The 16,618-nt window shown below is 59.5% G+C and overlaps 2 protein-coding genes across 2 annotated transcripts; one reads left to right on the plus strand and one right to left on the minus strand.

Annotated features, from left to right (window-relative positions):
- Positions 1-389: 389 nt before the first annotated feature.
- PLD3 (phospholipase D family member 3) lies at positions 390-8,279 on the minus strand. Its single transcript, XM_054653963.2, has 11 exons — positions 8,164-8,279; positions 7,218-7,256; positions 6,806-6,844; positions 6,580-6,704; positions 6,066-6,243; positions 5,041-5,161; positions 4,818-4,945; positions 3,561-3,761; positions 2,416-2,721; positions 1,159-1,258; positions 390-647 (listed from the first exon to the last, which is right to left on the minus strand). The coding sequence occupies exons 2-11, from the start codon at positions 7,242-7,244 to the stop codon at positions 457-459; spliced, it is 1,416 nt and encodes a 471-aa protein (XP_054509938.2). The 5' UTR covers positions 7,245-7,256; positions 8,164-8,279; the 3' UTR covers positions 390-456.
- C36H19orf47 (chromosome 36 C19orf47 homolog) lies at positions 8,219-16,596 on the plus strand. Its single transcript, XM_054653964.2, has 8 exons — positions 8,219-8,292; positions 8,834-8,881; positions 9,711-9,798; positions 10,751-10,865; positions 10,989-11,265; positions 12,580-12,720; positions 13,854-13,924; positions 14,836-16,596. The coding sequence occupies exons 2-8, from the start codon at positions 8,878-8,880 to the stop codon at positions 15,097-15,099; spliced, it is 960 nt and encodes a 319-aa protein (XP_054509939.2). The 5' UTR covers positions 8,219-8,292; positions 8,834-8,877; the 3' UTR covers positions 15,100-16,596.
- Positions 16,597-16,618: the final 22 nt, after the last annotated feature.

Here is a 16,618-nt window from a genome sequence, read left to right on the forward strand (position 1 = left end):
GATTTGAGGCTTTTGGGCCCATTTTTGGGGTGTTTCTATTAACAAGGGAAGGGGGGCACAAGGCTGCTGCCCCCCAGCCCGGCCCCTCACGCTTGTTTTGGCCAGAATAAATGTTAATCCCAAAAAAAAACCTGGAGTGTGATGGGGCTGGGGGGGTCCAGGGAGGAATTTGGGGGATCTAGGAAGAGGTTTGGGGGTTCAGGGATGGGTTTGGGGGTCCAGGGATGGGATTTGGGGGTCCAGGAAGGGGTTTGGGGGTCCAGGAAGGGGTTTGGGGGTCCAGGAAGGGGTTTCGGGGTCCAGGGATGGGATTTGGGGGTCCAGGGATGGGTTTGGGGCTCCAGGAAGGGTTTGAGGACCCAACAATCACACACCGCACCACCACCTCCTCCACCGAACCCATTTCTTTTATTTTTCCCCCCCAAACCCGGCGCCCCCCGCGGGGTCCCCCCGGCGCTACCGGGGCCCGCAGCGGCCGGCCCAGCTCCGGGTGTCGCCGATGTCGACGCTGTAGCGGGAGCTCCAATCGCGCTCGAACACGGCCCGGAGCCGCTCCCGGAACGTGCCCGCGCCCGGCCCGGGCTGCGCCACCACCAGCGCCGAGCCCGCCGTGCGCTCGAAGTAATCCCCGGACCAGTTGGATGTGCCTGGGGGGAAAACGGGGGGGACGCGCTGCAAAACCAGCTCAAAATGCGTCAGAACGCCCCAAAACGCCACCAAAACGCACCCAAATACCACAAAACCCCCCCAAAGTACCACAAAACCAACCCAAAGTGCCTCAAAACAACCCAAAATGCTACTGAGTAGCCAAAACCACCCCGAAAGACGACAAAACTCCCCCAAATATCCCAAAACATCCCAAAACAGCTCCACACGCCCTGTAACACCCCCGAATGCCCCCAAAGCAGCCCAAAACAGCCCAAATCGCCCCAAATACCCTGCAATACCCCAAAACGCCCCTGTAACGCCCCAAGATGCCCTGTAACACCCCAAATCACCCCAAAACACCTATAACACCCCAAAATGCTCCAAATCACACCCCAAATCACAGCCCAAAGCACCCCAAACGCCCCCAAACCCCCCAAATCACCCCAAAGCGTCCCCAAACGCCCCCAAACCCCCCAAAGCAGCCCAGAGCGCCCCCACGCCCGCGCTGACCCACGTAGGCGGCCTTGTCGGTCACCATGTACTTGGTGTGGCTGACGCGGGCGAAGGGGATGCGGCTCTGGGCCGCGCTGGACGGCACCAGGAACAGGCGCTGCCGTGGGGACAGGGACTGTCACCTCTGGGGGACTGGCATGTCCCCAAAGGGACTGTCACACCCCTACAAGGGACTGTCACCATCTCCCCAAGGGACTGTCACACCCCTACAAGGGACTGTCACCCACCCTGAGGGACTGTCACCTCTGGGGCACTGGCACCAGGAACAGGCGCTGCCATGGGGACAGGGACTGTCACCTCTGGGGGGATTGTCACCCACCCTGAGGGACTGTCACACCCCTACAAGGGACTGGCACCTCTGGGGGGATTGTCACCTCCCAAAGGGACTGTCACACCCCTACAAGGGACTGTCACCTCCCAAAGGGACTGGCACCCACCCTGAAGGACTGACACACCCCTACAAAGGACTGTCACCTCCCCAAAGGGACTGTCACCCATCCCTCCCCAAAGGGACTGGCACCCACCCTGAGGGACTGTCACCTCTGGGGGGATTGTCACCTCCCCAAAGGGACTGTCACCATCTTCCTGAGGGACTGTCACACCCCTACAAAGGACTGTCACCCACCCTGAGGGACTGTCACCTCTGAGGGACTGTCACACCCCTACAAAGCACTGTCACCTTTCCCCAAGGGACTGTCACACCCCTGAGGGGATTGTCACCATGATTGTCACCACCCCAAGGGGACTGTCACCCACCCTGAGGGGACTGTCACCATCTGCCCAAAGGAGATTGTCACCACCTACCCTGAGGGGATTGCCACCCCTCTGAGGGGATTGTCACACCTCGAAAGGACTCCCCCAAAAAGGACTGTCATACCCCCTGAGGGGACTGTCACACCCCTGAGAGGATTGTCACCTCCCCAGGGAACTGTCACTCCCCTGATGACAATGTCACCCCCTGATGTCATTGCCACCTGCCTCAATGTCACCCCCAATGTCACCCCCCAATGTCACCCCCCGTTGTCACCCCCCGTTGTCACCCCTCAATGTCACCCCCCAATGTCACCCCCTGATGTCACCCGCCCAATGTCACCCCTCAATGTCACCCCCGTTGTCACCCCCCCGATGTCACCCCCCGATGTCACCCCCTGACGTCACCCCCCGATGTCACCCCTCAATGTCACCCCCCGTTGTCACCCGCCCGTTGTCACCCCCCGATGTCACCCCCTGATGTCACCCCCTGTTGTCACGCACCACCTGGACGCCGTAGCGGGTTCCGTTGTCGGCCAGGGCGGCCAGGGAGCGCAGGAAGGGGAACATGGCGGCGCGGCTGTGGGGCCAGCAGCCGGCCAGCAGCCGCAGCGCGGCCCCGCGCTCCACCACGGCGCGCCGCAGCCGCTCGTCGATGGCCGGCCAGAAGCGCCGCGGCCGCGAGAACTCCGTGCCCACCACGTAGCTCATCACCGCCACGTCCACGAAGGACTCGGCGCCGTCGATCACCGACAGGAGAGCGTCCAGGTCCGGGGTGCGGCCGGCGGCGCACAGAGGGGGCGGGGAGCTCTGAGGGGAGGGGGCAACATGGGGGGTGGGACCTTGGTGTGGTGACCCCTGGTGTGGTGACATCAGCATGGTGACCCCCGGTATGGTGACCCCCGGTGTGGTGACATCAGGGTGGGTTTGACCCTGGTGTGGTGACGCACAGTGGGTGTGACCCATGGTGGGTTTGACCCCAGTGTGGTGACCCTGGTGTGGTGACCCACAATGGGTTTGACCCCAGTGTGGTGACCCCCAGTGTGGTGACATCAGGGTGAGTTTGACCCTGGTGTGGCAACCCACAATGGGTGTGACCCATGGTGGGTTTGACCCCGGTGTGGTGACATCAGGGTGGGTTTGACCCCAGCATGGTGACCCCCAGTATGGTGACCCCAGTGTGGTGACCCATGGTGGGTTTGACCCACAGTGGGTTTGACCCATGGTGTGGTGACCCTGGTGTGGTGACCCTGGTATGGTGACATCAGGGTGGGTTTGACCCTGGTGTGGTGACCCCGGTGTGGTGACCCCCAGTGTGGTGACCCTGGTTTGGTGACATCAGGGTGGGTTTGGCCCCATTGTGGTGACCCACAGTGGGTGTGACCTCAGTATGGTGACCCCCAGCATGGTGACCCCCATCTTGGTGACCCCATTGTGGTGACCCTCAGTGTGGTGACCCCAGCATGGCAACCCCCAGCATGGTGACCCCATCGTGGTGACCTCAGTGTGGTGACCCCATCGTGGTGACCCTGGTGTGGTGACCCCAGCGTGGTGACCCCAGCATGGTGACCCCATCATGGTGACCTCAGTGTGGTGACCCCATCGTGGTGACCCCATTGTGGTGACCCCAGCGCCGGCGCGGCACCTACCGAGAAGAAGACGGCGGCCTCCGTGCCGTTGAGCGTCATCTCCAGCGGGGTCTCCAGGTTGATGGAGGTGGAGAAGCTGTCCGGCCACGGCGCCGGGATGGACGCGTCGGGGACGCCCAGTGACCAGTAGGCCTCGAAGATTTTGCCCAAATCTTTGGCCAAGCAGCTGCAGTTGTAGATGGCAGCTCCGAGCTCCTTCACCTGCGGCGCGTGGGACGGCGTCGTTGTCCCTCCCCGATGGACGGGGTTGGGATGGCCCCGGCGATGGGGGTGGGGGTGCCCATCCCGTTGGGTTGAGCACCAACCGGTGGGTTTGGAACCGTCCGTGTTGGGTTTGGGTCAAGCTCGTTGGGTTTGGGATCATCTGTGTTGGGTTTGGGTCAAGCTCGTTGGGTTTGGTGCCATCCATTGGATTTGGGATCATCTGTGTTGGGTTTGGCACTGCCCATGTTGGGTTTGGGTCAAGCTCGTTGGGTTTGGGATCATCTGTGTTGGGTTTGGCACCATCCATTGGGTTTGGGGTCATCTGTGTTGGGTTTGGCACCATCCGTGTTGGGTTTGGCACCATCCATTGGGTTTGGGGTCATCTGTGTTGGGTTTGGCACCGTCCGTGCTGGGTTTGGGTCAAGCTCATTGGGTTTGGGGTCATCTGTGTTGGGTTTGGCACCATCCATTGAGTTTGGCACCGTCCGTGTTGAGTTTGGGTCAAGTCATTGGGTTTGGGACCATCCATTGAGTTTTGGTCAAGCTCATTGGGTTTGGGGTCAACCCCATTGGGTTCCACACCAATCCCATTGGGTTTGGGGTGAACCCTATTGGGTTTGGGGTCAATCCTGCCGGGTTTGGCACCATCCACATTGGGTTTGGGGTCAACCTCATTGGGTTCCACACCAACCCCACCGGGTTTGGCACCATCCACTGGGTTCCAAACTGACCCCACTGGGTTTGGCACCATCCATTGGGTTTGGGGTGAACCCTATTGGGTTTGGGGTCAATCCCGCCGGGTTTGGCACCATCCATGCTGGGTTTGGCACCATCCATGCTGGGTTTGGCACCATCCATTGGGTTTGGCACCATCCACATTGGGTTTGGCACCATCCATTGGGTTCCAAACTGACCCCATTGGGTTTGGCACCATCCATGCTGGGTTTGGCACCATCCACATTGGGTTTGGCACCATCCACATTGGGTTTGGCACCATCCATCGGGTTCGGCACCAATCCCACCGGGTTTGTCCCCGCCCCTGTCACAACCCACCTGCGTCAGGGCCCTCCAGTCCATGTTGGCGCTGCCGATGTAGAGATGGGCGCCGTCCACCAGCCAGAACTTGGTGTGCAGCACGCCGCCCGTCAGGCGCGGCAGGTCCACGGCGCGCACGGCCGCACCTGCGGCACCGGCACCGCCGTCACCCACCCGAACCTGAACCCCCCCTGGATCCCACCGGGACCCCCAAATTGGGGGCGGCCCCGTCCCCGCTCACCGCTGCGCTCCAGGGCTTGGAGATCGTCCAGGGGCGCGGAGGGCGAGGGCGCGCTGACCGCAACGCGCACGGCCACGCCACGGCCCGGCAGCTGCTGCAGCGCCGCCAGGAGCTGCTCACCCTGAGGGCAAATGGGGACAAATCAGGGGAAATTGGGAAAATGGGGAAATCATGGGCTGGCAGCTGCTGCAGCGCCGCCAGGAGCTGCTCACCCTGAGGGCAAATGGGGACAAATCAGGGGAAATTGGGAAAATGGGGAATGGGGAAATCGCGGGCCGGCAGCCACTGCAGCGCCGCCAGGAGCCGCTCACCCTGAGGGCAGGGGAAAATGGGGACAAATCAGGGGAAATTGGGGGGAAAAATGGGGGGAAAAATGGGGAAATGGGAAAATGGGGAAATCACGGGCCGGCAGCCGCTGCAGCGCCGCCAGGAGCCGCTCACCCTGAGGGAAAATGGGGGGAAAAATGGGGAAATCGTGGGTCAGCAGCTGCTGCAGCGCCGCCAGGAGCTGCTCATCCTGAGGGGGGGAAAAATGGGGACAAATCAGGGGAAAATGGGAAAAATGGGGAAATCGTGGGTCAGCAGCTGCTGCAGCGCCGCCAGGAGCCGCTCACCCTGAGGGCAGGGGAAAAATGGGGACAAATCAGGGGAAATTGGGAAAAAAAACAGGGAGAAATGGGAGGAAAAAACCAAGGAAAAATGGGTAAAAACGGGCAAAAAAACAGGCGAAAAAATGGACAAAACTGGAGGGAAATGGGCAAAAATGAGCAAAAATAAAATGGGAAAAAATGGACAAAATCGGGGAATAATGGGCAAAAATCAGGCAAAAGCCAGGTAAAAAACAGGGAAAACCACGCAAAAAAAAGGAGCAAAAATGGACATAAAAAGGGAAAAAAATGGGGAAAAAAAGGGGGGAAAAAGGGTAAAAATGGGTAAAACAGGGGCAAAAAATAGGGGAAAAAATGGGGGAAAAACCAGGAAAAAAGGGCAAAAAATGCATAGGGAGGTCAGAACGGGCAGCAGACCTGCTCCGCGCTGGGCTCGTGCGTCCGTGTGTCGGCGTTGGTCAGTGTCCAGTAGAAGGAGGCGATGTCCACGCTGCGGGTGGCCCTGGCCAGCAGCTCCTGCCAGGCCTCGAAGGTGGAGGGGCCGGGCACGGTGCCCACGGCCAGGCCCTCGGGGATGCTCTCCACCAGCACGATCCTGCCCAATTTGGGGGGGTTTGGGGGGTCCTGGGGGGTTTGGGGGGTCCAGGGGGACTTTGGGGCTTTTTTTGGGGGGGTCCTGGGGGGTTTTGGGGGGATTCTGGGGGTTTTTTGGGGCAGTCCTAGAGGGTTATGGGGGGTCCTGGGGGGGGGTTTGAGGGGTCCTGGGAAGTTTCTTGTGGGGTCCTGGGGGAGTTTTGGGGGCTCCAGGGCGGTTTTGTGGGGTCCAGGGGGGTTTTGAGGGGTCCTGTGGGGTTTTTGTGGGGTCCTGGGGAGTTTTTTGGGGTGTCCCGGGGGGTTTTTGGGGTCCCCTCACCCCCACACCCAGCCTTACCTGCAGGTGTCCCCACAGGTGACGTCGGCGTCGCCGCCATGGGCACGCAGGTGGAGGAGGAGGAGGAGGAAGGTGAGGAGGAAGAGGATGGAGAGGAGGACGAAGAGCGCGGCGCCATGGGGGCGCTGGGGTTTGGGGGGGACAGACCCCAAAATTGGGGGTTTTTGGTTAATTTTGGGGGTTTTGTCCCATCCATGATGCAGGGAAGGGCTTGGGCAGGGGGTACCTTGGGGGGCGGCGTCTCACGAGGCTCCGGAGGCTCCAGCTGGGGGGGAATGACCCCAAATTTGGGGGGTGGAGACCCCAAATTTAGGGGGGAGGGGGTTGAAGCACACCCTGAAATTCCCAGGATCCCCCAAAATTCCCAGGATCCCCCCACCCCCATTCCCAGGGGTTCCTGTGGGAGTTTGGGGTTGGGGGAGCCCCAAAATTCGGGGAGTTGGGGGCTCTGTGATCCCAAATTTAGAGGTTTGGCACCCCCAGATTTGGGTTTTGGGGCAGGGAATCCTCCCAGTTTGGATTTTGGGGTGTCCCAGGACCCTCAAATTTGGGGTTTGGGGCAGAGAATCCGCCCCATGTGGATTTTGGGGCGTCCCAGGAGTCCCAAATTCAGATTTTTGGGGTGTCCCCGGCCCTACCTGCTTGTAGGCTCCGTTCAGCCCCATCCCGACACGAGGCTGGAACAGGAAAATCCGGATTTACCCCTTGGGGGAATTTGGGGTTTCTGGGGTGCAGGGGCAGGGGAGGGACCCCAAAAATCCCGGGGGTTCAGAGGAGACCCCAAAGAATTCCCGGGATCCAAACGCTGGGAGGGGACAGGAAGGGACCTCCCTCACCCCAAAATTGGGGCTGGGCCCCCTCGGGGCAGGGTGGGGTCCCCAAATTTGGGGCAGGGCCAGGACGGGTTCAGGGATGTTTGGGGCCACTTTTGGGGTCAGTTTGGGGACACATTTAGGGCCTGTTAGGGTCTGGTTTTGGAGCCTCTTTGGGACAAATTTAGGAGCAGTTTAGAGACGCGTTTAGGGCTGTTCTGGGGACACATTTGGGTCCATTTTGGGACATATTTGGGACCAATTTGGGGACATACTTAGGGTCCATTTGGGGACACATTCAGGACACATTTAGGGCTGGGTTCAGGCTGGGTTTAGGGCAGGTTTTGAGGCATTTTTGGGGCTGTTTTGAGGCAGTTTTGGAGCAGATTTTGGGGCGGTTTTGGGACAGTTTCGGGAGAGTTTTTGGGGCGGGTTCGTGGCAGTTTTGTGGCAGTTTTCGGGCTGTTTTGGGGCAGTTTTGGAGCGGATTTTCGGACAGTTTCAGGACAGTTTTTGGGGCGGTTTTGGGGCAGTTTGGGGGCAATTTGTGGGGCAGATTTTGGAGCGGTTTCGTGGCAGTTTTGGGGCGGCTATGAGGCAGTTTTGGGGCGATTTTGGGACAGTTTCGTGACAGTTTTTGGGGCGGTTTAGGGCAGATTTCGGGACAGTTTTTGGGGCGGTTTCGCGGCAGTTTCGGGGCGGTTTCTGGGCAGTTTTTGGGGCGTTTCGCGGTCGCTCCCCCCCGTCCCCCCCCTCTGTCTCCCCTTGGTACCGTCCAGCGCCGCCCTCACGCTCCGTCCGCTGGGGGGCGCCCTCCTCGGCCAGGCCCCGCCCCCTCCGGCGGCGCCTGACGTCACTTCCGGCGCGTCCCGTGAGGGGCCCCGGGATGGGGCGAGGGGAGGTGAGGGGGGAATGGGGGGGGCTGGGGGGGTCTGAGGGAAAATGGGGAGGGGTCTGAGGGGAAAAGGAGATTGAGGAAGGGTCTGAGGGGGTCCGAGGGGTGAGGGTGGAGCGTGAGGGGAAAGAGAAAATAAGGAGGAGTCTGAGGGGAAAGGGAGATTGAGGAGGGGTCTGAGGGAAAATGGGGAGGGGGGTGTGAGGGGAAAGAGAAGTTGAGGAGGGGTCGGGGGGTCTGAGGGGTCAGGGGGGGTCTGAGGGGAAAGGGAAAATGGGGACGGGTCTGAGGGTTTGGGGGGTCTGGGGGGTTTTGAGGGGGTCAGGAGGAGGGAAAAGGGGGGGTCTGAGGGGGGTCTGGGGGGTTTTGAGGGGGTCAGGAGGAGGGAAAAGGGGGGGGTCTGAGGGGAAAGGGACATTGAGGAAGGGTCTGGAGGGGTTTGGGGGGATCTGAGGGGTCAGGAGAGGTTTTTGGGGGTCTCTGGGTGGGGGGGATGTGGGGCAGCCCCTCAAAAACCCCCCCTGACCTCTCCCCTCACCCCCCCCAGATCGCTCCTGCCTGATCCGGCTCTGCCAAATCCAGCTCGGCACCATGGGTGAGGGATGGACCCAAAAAACCCCAAAAATTCCCCCAAACGCCCCCAAAGTTCCCTCTGAAACATCCCAAAATCCCCCCCCACCCCCGCTAAACACCCCAAAATTCACCATAACCACCCCAAAAATTCTAAAATTTTCTGTGAAACACCGCAAAATTAAAAAAAAAAGAAAAAAAATCCACAATTCTCTGTCAAACAACCCCAAAATCCCCCAAATTCCTTAAAAAACCTCCCAAAAATCCCTTTCAAAATCTCCTGGCGAGGGCTGGGCCCCGAAAATCCCCAAAATCCCTTCCCAAACCCCTCCCCTGTCCCCCCCCATTCCTGTTAATCCAGGGACAGCTGGGAACGCCTGGAATGACCCTGGAGTCACCCTGGGCTGCCCCTCCCCCTCCTGGTCCCATTCCCCTCCCCCCCAGTCCCATTTCCCCTCCCTCCCCCAATCCAAATTTTTCACCCCAAATTCCCTTTTTCTCCCCTGAATCCCTTTTTTTGCCCCCAAATCCCATCTTCTCCCCTAAAATCACATTTTTCCCTCCCCAAATCCCATTTTCTTAATCCCCAATCACATTTTTCCCCCCAAAAGTATTTTGTCCCCATTTTCTCCCAATTTTCCCAATTCTTCCCTATTCCCCCCTAATTTATCCCCACGTTCTCTTTTTTTTTCTCATCTTTCCCCATTTTCTCCTATTTTTCCTGTTTTTTTCCCATTTTCCCCCCATTTTTCCCTTTTTTTTCCCCGTTTTTTCTCATTTTTCTCGGGTTTTTTTCCCCATTTTTCCCGTTTTTTCTCATTTTTTTCCCGTATTTTCCCCCCATTTTTCCGCAGCCACCTCGGAGTGGCTCCGTTTCTTTGAGGACGCCGGGATCCCCCCGGGCCCTGCCCTGGGCTACGCCGTGGCCTTCGTGGACAACAGGTGGGGAAGAGAGACCCCCAAAATGGGGAGAGAGACCCCCCAAAATGGGGAGAAAGACCCTCAAAAATGGGGGGAGAGAGATCCCAAAAATGGGGAGAGAGATCTCAAAAATGGGGGAGAGAGATCCCCAAAAATGGGGAGGAGAGATCCCCAAAAATGAGGAGAGAGAGAGATCCCAAAAATGGGGAGAGAGACCCCCAAAAATGGGGGGAGAGAGACCCAAAAATGGGGAGAGAGACCCAAAAATGGGGAGAGAGAGATCCCAAAAATGGGGGAGAGAGATCCCAAAAATGGGGAGAGAGACCCCCAAAAATGGGGAGAGAGACCCCCAAAAATGGAGAGAGACCCCCAAAAATGGGGAGGAGAGACCCTCAAAAATGGGGGAGAGAGATCCCCAAAAATGAGGAGAGAGAGAGATCCCAGAAATGGGGAGAGAGACCCCCAAAAATGGAGAGGAGAGACCCCCAAAAATGGGGGAGAGAGATCCCCAAAAATGGGGAGAGAGAGATCCCAAAAATGGGGAGAGAGACCCCCAAAAATGGGGGGAGAGAGACCCCTGGGAGAGACCCACAAAAATGGGGGAGAGAGACCCCCGAGAATGGGGGGGCAGAGACCCCTGAAAATGGGGAGAGAGACTCCCAAAAATGGGGGAAGAGACCCCCAAAAATGGGGAGAGAGACCCCCAAAAGTGGGGAGAGATCCCAAAAATGGGGAGGGAGAGACCCCTGAAAATGGGGAGAGAGACCCCCAAAAGTGGTGGGGAGGGAGATCCCAAAAATGAGGGGGAGAGACCCCTGGGAGAGACCCCCAAAAATGGGGGGGCAGAGCCCCCCAGGAATGGGGGTGGATCCCGGGGCAATGTGGGTACGTGTCAGTGGATCCGGGCAGGAGGGAGGGGATCTCTGGAGCGGATCCCAGCGGATCCCAGCGGATCCCATCCTCCCCCCTGCAGGATCCACAAGAACATGCTGCTGGACCTGACCAAGGAGCTGATGAAGGAGCTGGGCATCACCGTGGTGGGCGACGTCATCGCCATCCTGCGCCACGCCAAGGTGGTGCACAGGCAGGTACGGGATCCCCTGGGATCCCCTGGGACCCGCTGGGATCCCCTGGGACCTGCTGGGATCCCCTGGGACCCGCTGGGACCCGGGAACCCCCCAAACCCTCCCGGCGTTGTGGATCCCCCACAGGAAATGTGCCGGGCGGCCTCGGAGTCGCTGCAGCCCGAGGCTGTGGGGGGATCCCGGCGGGATCAGCGGGATCCACCGGATCACCAGCCCCGGGATCACCAGCCCCGGGATCAGCAGCGGGATCAGGGCCGGGATCAGCAGCGGGATCAGGGCCGGGATCCGTGCGGGGCCGCGGGCAGGATGATCACCAAGAGCCTGAGCCGTGACCCCGGCCCGCCCCGCGCCCCCCGGAACCCGCCCGGCACCGGGATCTCCGTCACCGTCCCCAACGGGGCCGGTAAGGACCCCAAAGGGGGCTGTTCCCACCCAAAATATCCTGGGATCCCTCGGGGATCCACTGTGGGGCTGGAGAGCCTGGGGGAGGGCAGGGAGATGGGGATCGAGGGATCCAGAGGGGCTGGGATTGATCCAGAGGGATCAGGGCAGAGCTGGGATTGATCCAGAGGGGCTGGGATTGATCCAGAGGGATCAGGGATGGAGCTGGGATTGATCCAGAGGGGCTGGGATTGATTCAGAGGGATCAGGGCAGAGCTGGGATCGATCCAGAGGGGCTGGGATTGATCCAGAGGGATCAGGGATGGAGCTGGGATCAATCCAGAGGGGCTGGGATTGATCCAAAGGGATCAGGGATGGAGCTGGGATCGATCCAGAGGGGCTGGGATTGATCCAAAGGGATCAGGACAGAGCTGGGATTGATCCAGGGTGATCAGGGATGGAGCTGGGATTGATCCAGGGGGGCTGGGATCAATCCAGAAGGATCGGGGTGGAGCTGGGATCAATCCAGGGTGATCAGGGTGGAGCTGGGATCGATCCAGGGTGATCAGGGTGGAGCTGGGATCAATCCAGAGGGGCTGGGATCAATCCAGAGGGGCTGGGATCAATCCAGGGTGATCAGGGTGGAGCTGGGATCAATCCAGAGGGGCTGGGATCACTCCAGAGGGATCAGGGTGGAGCTGGGATCAATCCAGAGGGAACTGAGATCAATCCAGAGGCCTCAGAAGGAGCTGGGATCACTCCAGGGTGATCAGGGTGGAGCTGGGATCAATCCAGAGGGGCTGGGATCACTCCAGAAGGATCAGGGTGGAGCTGGGATCAATCCAGGGTGATCAGGGTGGAGCTGGGATCAATCCAGGAGGGCTGGGATCAATCCAGAGGGGCTGGGATCACTCCAGAGGGATCAGGGTGGAGCTGGGATCACTCCAGAGGGGCTGGGATCAATCCAGGGTGGTCAGGGTGGAGCTGGGATCAATCCAGAGGGGCTGGGATTGATCCAAAGGGATCAGGGATGGAGCTGGGATTGATCCAGAGGAGCTGGGATCACTCCAGGGTGATCAGGGTGGAGCTGGGATCACTCCAGGGTGATCAGGGTGGAGCTGGGATCACTCCAGGGTGATCAGGGTGGAGCTGGGATCAATCCAGAGGGGCTGGGATCATTCCAGAGTGATCAGGGTGGAGCTGGGATCACTCCAGGGGGGCTGGAGAGCCCTGGCATCACCGCAGCCCAATCAGAAGGAGCAGATCCCCCCGGATCCCCCTGCACCCATCCCAGTGGATCCCCGCTCCCCGGATCCCTTTTCCCCCCTCCCCGCAGGCGGATCCGGCTCCGAGGCGCCGTCGGCGCTGCCCAAGCGGCGCCGGGTGACGGCCGAGGCCGAGGGCAAGTACGTGATCCGGCTGCCCAAGGGCACCACGGCCCGCAGCCGCCACATCCTGCGCCTGCAGGCGGCACGAGGTGCGTGCGCGGCGGATCCTGGCGATCCCAGCAGATCCCGGGGTTTGCACTCCTGGATTTCCCCTCCTGGATCCCGGGGTTTGTGCTCCTGGATTTCCCCTCCTGGATCCCGGGGTTTGCGCTCCTGGATTTCCCCTCCTGGATCCCGGGGTTTGCACTCCTGGATTTCCCCTCCTGGATCCCGGGGTTTGCGCTCCTGGATTTCCCTTCCTGGATCCCAGGGTTTGCGCTCCTGGATTTCCCCTCCTGGGGGATCCCAGGGTTTGCGCTCCTGGATTTCCCCTCCTGGATCCCGGGGTTTGCACTCCTGGATTTCCCCTCCTGGATCCCGGGGTTTGCCCTCCTGGATTTCCCCTCCTGGATCCCGGGGTTTGCGCTCCTGGATTTCCCCTCCTGGGTCCCGGGGTTTGCGCTCCTGGATTTCCCCTCCTGGATCCCAGGGTTTGTGCTCCTGGATTTCCCCTCCTGGGTCCCGGGGCGTCCCCGGTGGATCCCAAATTTCCCCCTTTGGATCCTGAATTTCCCCTCCCGGATTCCCCAGCTTCCTTTCCTGGATCCTGAATTTTCCTTCCTGGATCCCAAAGTGCCCCTCTTGAATCCTGGGGCTCCCTGGTGGATCCCAAATTTCCCCTCCTGGAGCTGGAGTTTTCCCCTCTTGGATCCCCAAATTTCCCCTCCTGGATCCCCAATTTCCTCTCTTGGATCCCCAATTTCTCCTCCTGGATCCTGAGTTTCTCCTCGTGGATCCAAGGTTCCCTGGTGGATCCCCAATTTCCCCTCCTGGATCTTGAATTTCCTCTCCTGGATCCTGAATTTCTCCTCCAGGATCCCAATTTCTTCTCCTGGATCCTGAATTTTTCCCTCCTGGATCCCAAAATTCCCCTCCCAGATCCCAAATTTCCTCTTCCTGGATCCCAAATTTCCCTTCCTGGATCCTGGGTTTCCCTGGTGGATCCCGAATTTCCTCTCCTCGATCCCAAAATTCCCCTCCCACACCCCAGTTTCCCCTCCCAGATCCCAAGTTTCCCTTCCCGGATCCCAAATCCCCCCCATTTTTCCCCCCCAGAATCCCCAATTTTCCCCAGAATCCCCAATTTTCCCAAAATCCCTGAATTTCCCCCCAAACCCTGCAGGTCTGGGCCGGCCCTCGGTGTTCGAGCGCCTCGGGGCCGAGGCCAAAGCGGCCGCAGCCGCCGGAGCCAAGGTGAGGGGGGATCCCGAGGGATCCCGAGGGATCTGGGGGGGGATCCAGGGTGGGGGTGGGGATCGGGGGGGTGGGATCTGGTGTGGGGGAGGGGCTGGATCCGGCTGGGATCTGACAGTGAAATACGGGAGAGCAGGAGAGGGGGCTGGGATCCTGGGGGGGGAAGGACCGAGCCAAGGGAAGGATCCAGTGGGGAAAAGGATCCAGGGAGGGAGAGATCCAGGGAAAGGAAGGATCCAGGGGAAAAAGGATCCAGGATCCAGGGAGAAAAGGATCCAGCAGGGAAGGGACCCAGGGAGGGGAGGATCCAAGGAGAAGAAGATTCAGGGGCAAAACAATCCAGGATCCAGAGGGGCCAAGATCGAGGGGAAAAAGGATCCAAAATCCAGGGATCGGGATCCAGGGAGAACAAGATCCAGGGGGAAAAGGATCAAGGATCCAGGATCCAGAGGGTCGGGGTCCAGGGGAGGTGAGATCCAGGGGGAGAAGGATCTGGAGTCTAAGGATCAGGATCCAGAGGAGGTGGGATCCATGGGGGAAGGATCCAGAGGGGCACGGCCCAGGGGAGGTGGGGTCTGGGGGAAGCGTGAGCTGGGGGGGGAAGGATCCAGGGGATCCAGAGTAGGATGGGATCCAGAGAGAAGAGAAGGATCTGAGGCAGATGGGATCCATGGGGGGAGGATCCAGGGGATCCAGGGGTGCTGCAGGATCCAAAGCAGGCGGGATCCATGGGGGGGAGGATCCAGGGGATCTTGGGGATCCATGGGGGAGGATCCAGGGGATCCAAGGCAGGTGGGATCCATGGGGGGAGGATCCAGGGGATCCTGGGGATCCAGGGGGGAGGATCCAGGGGATCCAGGGGTGGCGCAGGACCCGGGATCCGCTGGGATCTCCATTTGTCTCTCCCTCAGCCCTCGGGGGTGTTCAGCCGCCTGGGCGCCGCCCCGGAGGGCCCCGACCCGGCCGCGGCCGATGGCGGCGCGGGGGATCCGGCGGATCCCGAGGCGCTGCCCTACGCCGGCGTGCTGAAGAAGCGCCGGGAATGTTCCGGAACGACGGCGGCGCAGGACGGGGCCGTGTCCAGCTCGGGGGGCGCCTGGGGCTGCGGCCAGGTCAGCAGCTCCTCCTGCGGCCCCCGCAGTGTCTTCCGCAGGCTGGGCCGCAAACCCGACTGAGGGATCCGCCCGAGGGATCCGACTGAGGGATCCGGCCCCGGGGATCCGCCCGAGGGATCCGCCCGAGGGATCCGCCCACGGGATCCAACCCCAGGATTGGTGGGAATCGGCTGGGACTGACAGCGAGAACGGGGATCCTGGGAATGGGGATCCTGCTGGGACTGATCCTGCTGGATCCACTGGGATCCCACCCCGGGATCTGCTGGGACTGACAGCGAAAACAGGGATCCCGGGGAACCTGGGAGTGGGGATCCCGCTGGATCCACTGGGATCCCTCCGGAATCAGCCGGAATCTGCTGGGACTGACAGCAGCAATGGAGATCCCGGGGGTCGTGGGGATCCTGCTGGATCCACCCGGGATCTGCTGGGACTGACAGCAGGAACGAGGATCCTGGGAGTGGGGATCCTGCAGGAATGGGGATCCCAGGGATCCCCGGAGTGAGAATCCTGCTGGGATCCACACTGAGGGATCCCTCGGGAATCAAGGGGAGATCCCGCCGGGAATCCCTGGTTGATCCCTTGGGAATCCTGCTGGAAAAGGGGGTGATCCCCCAGGAATTGAGAGGGGATCCCCCAGGAATCCCTCCCCGATCCCTTGGCCAAGGGTGGATCCCGTGGGAATCCCGGCTGCAGATCCCGAGGCCAAACCAGCACCAAAATCTCCTTTTTTCCCCCCAATTTTCCCTTTCCCAGATCTTTTTTTTGGGGATTTGAGGGCTCAGATAAAATTCCATCCAGAGGTGGATTTTTATTCCCATTTTTCCTGGATTTTATTCCCGTTTTTCCTCAGTTTTTATTCCCATTTTCCTGGGATTTTTATTCCCATTTTCCTGGGATTTTATTCCCATTTTCCCGGTTTTTTACCCCCCAAAAATTTTACTCCAAAAGAATTTTACTCCAAAAATGATCCCTGGGGGGAATTTTGGGAGCAACTTCCCAAAAAAACTCCAAATTTTCCCAAAAACCCCAAATTCTTCCAAGAAATCCCCAAATCCTTCCCAAACCCCGCAACAGGTGCTCAAAACATCCCAAAATTGCCTTAAGTTGTGGATTTTGCCTCCAGCGCCCCCAGGGCTTCCCAGAACCCCCAAAATTCCTCATTTCCCCCAAATTCCTTCCTCTTTCTGGCCAGAAACCCCCAAAATTTGCTTTTTTCCCCCAAAATGGGTTCGGGGCAGGGAATTCTGAGGTGGGCGAGGTTTTTAATCAGGAAAAAAAAGAAATTTGGGATTTTTTCCCCTGCACTTTTTGCCTTTTTCCCCAAATCTGGGATTTTTTTTTTCTCCTGCACTTTTTGGTTTTTCCCCAAATTTGGGAGTTTTTTTCTCTTCACTTTGTGTTTTTCCCCCGAATTTGGGATTTTTTCCCCCCCAAATTCCAGGGCCAGGATTTTCACTGCGCTTCGGGTGAATTCTCGCGGTTTTTCCGCTTCTCGCGGGAGCTTTTTTTGGCAATAAACGAGTGGAAAAAGTGTTAATAAACGCTAATTTATGCAGATTTATGTAAATGAGCTTTAATT

Source organism: Agelaius phoeniceus, chromosome 36 (genome assembly GCF_051311805.1).
Source record: "Agelaius phoeniceus isolate bAgePho1 chromosome 36, bAgePho1.hap1, whole genome shotgun sequence".
NCBI lineage: Eukaryota > Metazoa > Chordata > Aves > Passeriformes > Icteridae > Agelaius > Agelaius phoeniceus.

Excerpts from the sequence above, each read along its gene's own strand:
- PLD3 (XM_054653963.2), bottom strand. The coding sequence starts at position 7,244 with ATGGGGCTGAACGGAGCCTACAAGCAG. Across the intron at positions 6,705-6,805 it reads GTGAGACGCCGCCCCCCAAG|CGCCCCCATGGCGCCGCGCT; the intron begins GTACCCCCTGCC and ends CCCAAACCCCAG. Across the intron at positions 3,762-4,817 it reads ACTGGAGGGCCCTGACGCAG|GTGAAGGAGCTCGGAGCTGC; the intron begins GTGGGTTGTGAC and ends CACGCGCCGCAG.
- C36H19orf47 (XM_054653964.2), top strand. Across the intron at positions 9,799-10,750 it reads GTGGCCTTCGTGGACAACAG|GATCCACAAGAACATGCTGC; the intron begins GTGGGGAAGAGA and ends TCCCCCCTGCAG. Across the intron at positions 10,866-10,988 it reads CCAAGGTGGTGCACAGGCAG|GAAATGTGCCGGGCGGCCTC; the intron begins GTACGGGATCCC and ends GATCCCCCACAG.